The 8,482-nt window shown below is 37.8% G+C and overlaps 1 protein-coding gene across 4 annotated transcripts; it reads right to left on the bottom strand.

The window, feature by feature from the left end:
• Window positions 1-842: 842 nt before the first annotated feature.
• LOC109171801 (sec-independent protein translocase protein TatB) lies at window positions 843-4,017 on the bottom strand. Of its 4 annotated transcripts, none has more exons than XM_019320875.1 (7): window positions 3,737-4,017; window positions 3,407-3,528; window positions 2,633-2,771; window positions 2,487-2,554; window positions 2,209-2,407; window positions 1,813-1,925; window positions 843-1,299 (listed from the first exon to the last, which is right to left on the bottom strand). In XM_019320875.1, exons 1-6 carry the CDS (start codon window positions 3,795-3,797, stop codon window positions 1,816-1,818), a joined length of 699 nt encoding a protein of 232 aa, XP_019176420.1. In that variant the 5' UTR covers window positions 3,798-4,017; the 3' UTR covers window positions 843-1,299; window positions 1,813-1,815. The 4 variants fall into 4 exon arrangements, with proteins under 4 accessions (XP_019176420.1, XP_019176422.1, XP_019176421.1 ...); XM_019320877.1 differs by having other exon boundaries at window positions 2,487-2,548; XM_019320876.1 differs by having other exon boundaries at window positions 964-1,299; window positions 2,209-2,401.
• Window positions 4,018-8,482: the final 4,465 nt, after the last annotated feature.

Raw genomic sequence — 8,482 nt, 5'->3', positions numbered from 1 at the left:
GGATTAAAGTCAAATCTCATTTTCTAAGATTGACAAACAATGCACAACACAAAATGCAAAATAAATAAATAAAAGTTTGTGACAAATAATTTAATATAAATTGCGTTGGAAGTATTTTGGCACCTCTGTGGCTCTCTTTAAGGGAAGGTCACAGGATTGAGACATTGACTCTTTGGGCTGCAGTAGTTAGGGAAACTATAGAACATATATTACATTGCAATAGAGTCAATAGTATTCCAAAAAAAAATTGTAATTTAAAATTTAAAAAATCACAGCCTCTTCAAATGTATAAAAGAAAAATTAATAGCATACAAATTATTATAACTTGAAAATTGGCATCACTTGAGTATTAATTACAGCCTAACACTCTTTCCTGAGTGAAATGATATCATGATTAGTTTGTGGGTACTTTGTGAGGTATACACCCTTAATTCGATTTTATTTTTATTTTTTAAAAAAAAAAGTTAAATTCCAATTTTAAAAATCTCTATGATCTCATTCTTAATGTCGTATATATCGATGCATTTTTAGTTATAGTTGAATTGCAGCACATTAATGGTTATATAATACCAAATTGAATGATGTACTCCATCTCAACTAAAACGCTAAGCTGATAGTTGAATTGCACATTAATGGTTATATGCTCAACAGTAGAATGTAGTTAAGTGTTGAAATTTTGATTGGAAAAAAATAATAATAATAAAGGAAGAGAGAATGAGTGGTTGAGAGAAGTGGAAGCAAACTTGAAATGTGAGTTTGTTAAGAGATGGGACTATGGACCACTACACACAATATTCGTACAACACGTACCCCATTACATACGACAAACCCAATTCCGCAGCTAAAAGAAAAAACATGTAGACCTCACCATTTCATTCATTTCTATTTTAATTTCTCTTTATTATTTGGTATTTACTTTAACACCCTTCCCAAAAAAATTAGAGCTTTACACAGACACTACAATTAAAGAGCTATGATAGTGGGGCAAATTAATTTCAAATTCAGTGAGCTATCCAGGTTTACTGTAACAGATACAAAATCTATGGTATTTTAGAGTATTCATGAGAAGCAAATCCCACAATGTACACTAATAAGCTCTACATGTCGGACCAATATGTGGGCAAACGAACAGACATTGTAAGCTATTTTTACCATGTCAAAACCGAACGAAATAGCTTCCCATGGAAATAGTTTGGTCTCTTCCAGCATAGAAATCAGAACGCCACATCAATCTCCAAGTCACAACCAATAAATGAAGATTCTGAAATCATGGTTTTGATTGGGGGGACAGAAACGAAGCTGGAATGCACCAAAAAAATGATAAAACAAACAGTCATTAACTCATTATGGGTAACTTTCAGTTGATGGAATGGACCACACAGGGGGGGCCAAGTGAATTGCAGGTCATCAAAGCAAGGGAGCATGCCTTGACAACATTAATGCGTGTAACAAAATGCTTTTTTTAAACTAGATCTAAGCTGCCTATGGCTTTTTACAACTACCCTTCTGATAGAACCTTCAATTTCTTAAGATTAAGCTGATCTATTAGCTGCCAACCCAAAAAGGGTTAAATCTTATTTCTTTCAATAAGATGATAGTAAGAAATATCATGAATTGAAAAGGTGAATTATATTCATGGCTCAATGCAAAGGGTCATTTTGTTGACAGACACGTAAGAATTCCCTAGCGTGTAACTACTTTATGAGGAACAGTTTTGTAAGTTAAAGACCTTTCTAAAGCTGGCAGAAGATGATGTCACACGATCAAATAGTTGAACAGAAAAGCGATTAGAATGCATAGTCAGTTATGTACCTCTCATTCATATTTTATTTGGTTTTGGTTCTGTACGAAGAACTTCTTTGCATTTTGTGCCACATCCGCCTCTAGAATAGCTTCTAACACAATGTCAGATCCCTTCACTTCAGCTTCAGAAAGGGATGAAAAATAACAAGGGAGAAGTCAGTTATGTCTGAAATAATTTTGGTAAACAATTGATAATGTACATCACTGGGCACTAAAATCCTGGATATGCATTGCACAGAAAGAGCAAACCATATATTGTCCTTGCAGAGGAAAAGATAATGAAGGATGTCAACATTTAACTTTATAGGAACTATTTTCAGTGTGCAGACGCATTAACAAAAGTGGCTTTTTGAAGAGTTGAAGACCAAATTAGAATATTCAATACAGCACAAAAATAATTTTTACCTTTGTGATCAGGCAACAACCCTGCACTTTTAGCAGAGACTGGAAGTACAAGGTTACCAGATTCATCAATAAGCTCATTGAGAGCTTCGCTATTTACAGACCCAACATTTGCTGATGTGATTTCTGCCAATTTTGCATAAGCAGTTGCTTGGCTGTGCATATCAGAAGATGTTGAGACCTTTGGGTCTGGATCCTGCAACTATAGATACATAAATCATTTCATCTGAAAAGAAAGGTAAAATTAGTACTCCACATAGACACTAGAAGATGGGATTAACCTTGGGTGTAATGGTCACTGTTGTGGCCTCCTCATTATCAGGTTTTTCAGGTCCAGTTTCTACTATATCTTGAAAGAAAACAAATCAGAAACTCAAAGAAGAATAACCAGAAAGCAAAGTTGTTAGAATTTTGTCCAATCGTATACCAGCTCCAGCTGCAGGTATATTGTTGATGTTGTCTACTAGTCTTGTGGTTAATGGACCAGGATTCATGAAAGAAATAGTCCGGATTTCATGTCTTATGGCTTCTAATTGAGCAATTGTATCTTGAAGTTCTTTATGTACCTTCAATTATAAGTCCAGAGAAAGATCATCGTCATACACATAAATATGCACTAAATCAAATGGGCCAATAAGTAAGGGGCATGTACCCCCTTCTCCCCCACATAAATACAAACACAATAAAGCTTCAATTAAAAAGCATAAACACACATTATGACAAATTTATATATATATATATATATATATATATATATATATATATATATATATATATAGGCAGGATCAAATGAAAATCACTGCTCCCGTGTGAACTGTACAATAGGCACAACATGATGCAAAATCCAAAATACAAAAAGTAATTACAGCATTACATGATGCACAATCCAAAATACAAAAGTAATTACAGAAACACGTCTTTCCAAAATGCACAATCAAACATTACAATTTGCAGAAAAGGTAGTTTGCATGTTCGCGGGAAAGGTGGATATATGTATACACACACACACATTGTTTCTATTGAATTGAGCTTGTGAAAGAACATGACCATGACGAAGAACCTTAAAATGACTACAATGCACTTTGCTTTCATGGTTCACCCTATCCAACAATATGCAATAAGCAAAAGATATTCGAGCATCCATCTATATCTATTGATCAGTAAGAGTGCGCAGAGAGTAAAAATACAAAAAATGGAGAACCTGTCGAGCTTGAGTTTGCTGCATGACACTCTCGAATTGACCGCGCGCCATTTGAACATAGCCAATAGCACGGCCAGATAACCTTCCGGCCGTTCTGGCTATGATTGGAAGGTCCTTAGGTCCTAACACATCAAAACCCTAGCTCAGCATTTAAAATTCAACACAGAAAGAAGAAGAGAAACGTCAATCTAGCAGAGGGCCATAAAAGCTACTCAATTAACAATCTCGTGAGGAGTAATAGGTTTTAGGTATCATCGAGGGGAATGTCCGAACTAAATTGAAAAATTAGATATAACAGAAATGGATACAGAAGAAGAAGAAGAAGAGTACCAATTAAAGCGGCGGTAGCTCCGAGCAAGAGAAACAACTCTCCGTATGAAATCCCTAGCATCTCTACATATCCCTCCGGCGGGATTGGAGGAGGCCGGAGTATATGAATCTCTCAGTCTCGTTTGCGGGGAGAAGCAGAGGAAGCCGGAGCTCGGACCTGACGGGAAATACACTATCAGAGAGAAGCAATGAGCTACGGCCATGGCGGAAATCGTTGTAGACCTTTGTGCCGGAATTGAATTTACCACGTAGCCCCTGTTTTGCAGAAGTTGTCAATCTGGCCCTCTTTTCTTAAAAATAAAATAAAATAAAACAAAATTTAAAAAAAAAAAAAAAACAAAACAAAACAAAATAATAATAATAATAATAATAATAATAATAATAATAATATCCTCCCAAATGCTTTGTCTGACCGGGGTGTGGGGTACCCTTAGGGTTGGGATTCAACTTTTTGGAAGAAGAATAATAATAATAAATAAATTAGACCAACATTCCAACAATATATTTCCTACCCAAAAAGGAGTTTATGAATTTTTAATTAATTATGAAACAACCTATTTTCAAAAATTTTTAATTAGATATAAAATAACATAAAAATGTTACTAAATGAATTTCAAAAATGAAATGTCTCTGAAATAGAAAAATGTTACTCCGGCGAATTTTCCATACAACATAAATGAGTATAGAATATATTACAATTGCAATTAATTAATGAATATTTCTAATGCAATCAAGGAAGATACCCACTATAACAATTCATAACGACCATGACCTATATAGACATTGTTCATAACAAAGTTTACATTCATAACTAATGATTTTGTTGTTTTTTTAACAAATAAACAAAAAGAGACTACACTCAATCTAGATGCAAGATTTAACAATATTCATAATATCAGTAAATAGCAACTAGTTTAAACATTTAAAGAGTTTTAAAAACTACACATATTTAAGTATAGAAAATTATGGTAAGTTGTCGCTCATAGAAAAAAAAAATTTATAAAATATAAGATACTTTGATAAAAGATAATTGACCATTTAAAAATATGTTTTGATGCCTCGTTATGTAATTTGTATGTTCTCATCATACCCTCTCCCACCCTCCCCCCCCCCCCCCCAAAAAAAAAAAAAAAAAAAGTTGAACAAACTTATAAAGCATATGAGCCAAATTTGTAAATTTTTTTTAAAGGCAGGATTGTGGTTCGATTCTTGTCACGAATATTGAGAGTTTGTGTTTTAGTTTGGGCTTGACTTATTGTGTGTAAAGGTGTATAGCTTGATGTTGAGCACTTGAAACTATATTGAGTTAATACCCAAAATCGTCTTCGACTATAGTGGTTTTTCTCAATTTTGTCCTAAACGACTTTGGTGACTTAATGCAGTCCCAGAGTTTTGTGTTCTTACTCAATTTCGTCCCAGACTTTTGTGTTTTTGCTCAATTTAGTCCCCCATTTATTATTCCGTCCATTTGTTTTTAAATAAATAGACAATTCAGTAATTTTAATATTGGCATCTCTTTATTCATAGACATGTGAAGTGCGAAATCCCTCTTTTTTTACAAATTACTCCCAGAATCACTTCTAAAGCTGCGAATATAAAATTTGATTCGTAGGTCTGAAAGTAACTCTGGGTGTAATTCGTGTAAGAAAGAGAGATTTCTCACTTCGCATGTTGAAAATAAAGAGAGGTCAATATTGATATTACTGAATTGTCCCTTTATTTAACACCAATTTGACGGAATAACAAACGGAGGACTAAATTGAGCGAAACACAAAAATTTGGGACTATATTAGGTCACCAAAGTCGTTTAGGACGAAATTGAGAAAAACCACTATAGTCGAGGACAATTTTGGGTATTAACTCAAACTATATTGTCTTGATTTACCTCCTTGTTAGCTTGAGTAGTGTTCATGGAGTTGATGATATATGGAGTGTTTGGTAAATAGATGTTAGCTGATTGGGTAAGTGAGTTTGACTAGTTGATTGTAAAAAGATGTTTGGTAAATTAGTTTATAACTGATTACATACAAAATGACTTTCTTAAAAAAGTTAATCAAAAAACTGATTTGAACAACTTTTTGAATTTTAGTATTTTAGAGCAAATAAGTTGTTACAAAAAACTAATTAATTAAATCTCATATTTGTTGTTTAATTAAGTTAAACAGTTAAGAAAGTATATGAACAGATACTACAATGTAATAGAGCCAGTAACTTTCAAAAAAAAAAAAAAAAGTTAAACAATTAAAATTAGCTGATAAACTAATTACTTTACCAAATAATGCCTATAATCTCTCCAAATCAGAAAGTAAAGTAATAAAATAAAAAATAAAATAAAGACAAGCACGACTAAAACAGTTGAACAGTGGCAGGTGGGGCAGAAACTATGGGCAAAAATATGGTCAGTCAGCGAAATTGTGATTATGGGGGGCATAGCAACACTTTTAGTCATGGTTTCCATTATTGTGATACCTTGTATTTTTTATCAATATTTCATGACTTTAAAAAAAGATGGTTAATAACAGTACCAAATGTTATTTTAAACATAAGTATAAGCAAACGAAAATAGTTTGGCCAACACTTCGCTCTTTACTTGAGTTGGGCCAGTGCGAATGAGAATTAGTATGAGTATGGTACGAGTTTAAATGTGCCTCTTATGGTTATGACATACTCAAGACACCTCATGTCTAACCAAAAAAAAAAAAAAATGATCAATAACCGTACCAAATGTTATTTTAAAATAAGTATACACCGAACGAAAGTAGTCAAGGGACTCAAAGGATAATCTAAGTCGTGTGTCTCAATTGTTGATCTATCCAAATTGATGGATGTGATCAATTCTCACTTTTTACCTATAAGCGTGTTCTCAGTCTCAATCAATGTTATATACTTGATTTATGTCCATTTATTTCCGTTAATTTGTTTTTATATATTATGCTATAAGAGTTGTATTATACAGTTTTTTGGACAAAAATATCCATATAGTTATAACTTATGTTATCGTTTTCCATTATTATTATTGATACTGCTAATTCTACGTAAGCAATATAAAATAACACGAGACCAGTTAAAGCGAGTAAAATCTTTATTGATCCCGGTAAAGGCCCTAAGTACAATCTACTTGGCTGCTCTGAGTACCGACTGAGTGCGGTCGGGATTCTCTAACAACAACCTATCGATCGTCCAAAAGTCCCTTACACTGTAGCTACTGTGGGTATTTATAGCTGCTAGGCCGGGGACAGGATTCCAGCCGTTCGGCATGTCCTCCACGTAGCCACCACGTGTCATCCTCCCGGGTGCCCTGCCTGTCGATGTAAAGAGCCGCCACGTGTCCTTCGTCAGCTCTTTCGCCGAAGGGCTACCGCTCGGTGGTCGACAACGTCGCTCGGGCAACTCCGGTCGGTCTACGACCGGGTTCTTCTTGTGGAGCCCGACCTGTTACCTGCAAAGACAAGGAGAAATAGACAAAGGCTCCTCGGTCGTGGTGAAGCTATGTCGGTCGGGATATTCCCTACCAAGAGCCCCCCAGCCCGGGCCTTTTTGATCAGTCGGGAAAAAACGGGACGGGATGAAGAAGCCCAACCGTCAGCCACCAAGCCGACCTGCCAGCTGTCATTCCCTCCTACGCCACGTGTCGGCCTCTGCCGGCCTCGACGATCCCATCCGTCGCCTCGGATTCAGCGCGGGTCGTGTCAGGCAGGTTGGCCCATTTCCCTCCTAAATGCCTTCCTATAAATAGGCCCTTGAGGCCCTCATTTGAACTTTCCTCACTCTTTTGCTTCAGTCGGTATCCTCTAAGAATCCCGAGCAGAGCATCTCAGCAAGGCGATCAAGCAAAGTAAAACTTCAGACCTTCCTCAAAGTTTCCTTACTCGGTAAGCTCTTAGTTCTTTACTCTTTGTTTACTCTTTACTTAGCGTAGAAGTAGGATAGCACTAACTTCGAGCTAACTCCCCGAACCCTGTACTAACTCCCGACCGACCTTTAGGTAGAAATATGTCGGACTCGGATAGTCAAAACGCCTCGATCGCGGATTACGATGAGGAGGTCGAGCGTATCAGCGACGAGGAAGTGGACATTATGTCCTACACTCCCGAAGCCAGCCCCCGAGCAACGCCAGCCCCCGATCGAGCTGTCGAGCATAACAGCGCATCAAGCTCCTCCGGGACATCGAGCTCTAGCTCCAGCGGATCGGGGAGCTCCAGCGAAGAAGAGGAAGGGAGAACCACGCTAAGCGGGCGGGGCTGTCCGATTGAGGGCGTTAGGGAAACGCCTACCCGGGTGGTTGGGGACTACCCGGAAGCTGCTCCTCGAGGGGGCGATCGAGAAAATACCCCCGAGCAGACCGCAGAAGACCCGGCCGGGCCGGCCACACCAGCCGTCGAGCTCGAATTCTTGAACAGCGAGAGTGTCGAGCAGGAGATGAGCCTGCTGACCAAAGGCGAAGCGGCTCGGATTGCTGAAATACTCCGGGGTCGGGTAGAATTCGACACGAACCGGCAGCTGGGAAACGTGATTGACAGGCATCGGGGCAAGTGGATCGGGATGCACTACGACTCCCTGATGGCCCCGGTCGCCATTCCCTTCACCCCCCTCCTGAACGCCTTCTTGGCCTACTACCGGGTCGTCCCGGCCCAGATCTGCCCGAACGCACATCGGATCCTCGCCTGCTTCCCGCAGATATGCACTCGGCACGAGGCCGAGTGCACGATGGAGTTGTTCAACTTCATCTACCAGATCAAGGTTCTC

Source organism: Ipomoea nil, unplaced genomic scaffold (assembly GCF_001879475.1).
Source record: "Ipomoea nil cultivar Tokyo-kokei standard unplaced genomic scaffold, Asagao_1.1 scaffold0382, whole genome shotgun sequence".
Lineage (NCBI taxonomy): Eukaryota > Viridiplantae > Streptophyta > Magnoliopsida > Solanales > Convolvulaceae > Ipomoea > Ipomoea nil.
This window is presented reverse-complemented; position numbering and strand designations above follow the sequence as displayed.

Bases quoted from the DNA above. Each gene is read 5' to 3' on its own strand.
- LOC109171801 (XM_019320875.1), bottom strand. From the start codon at position 3,797: ATGCTAGGGATTTCATACGGAGAGTTGTTTCTCTTGCTCGGAGCTACC. The intron at 3,529-3,736 runs GTACTCTTCTTC...TTGATGTGTTAG, and splicing joins AGCTACCGCCGCTTTAATTG to GACCTAAGGACCTTCCAATC. The intron at 2,408-2,486 runs GTTAATCCCATC...ATGTATCTATAG, and splicing joins CAGTGACCATTACACCCAAG to TTGCAGGATCCAGACCCAAA.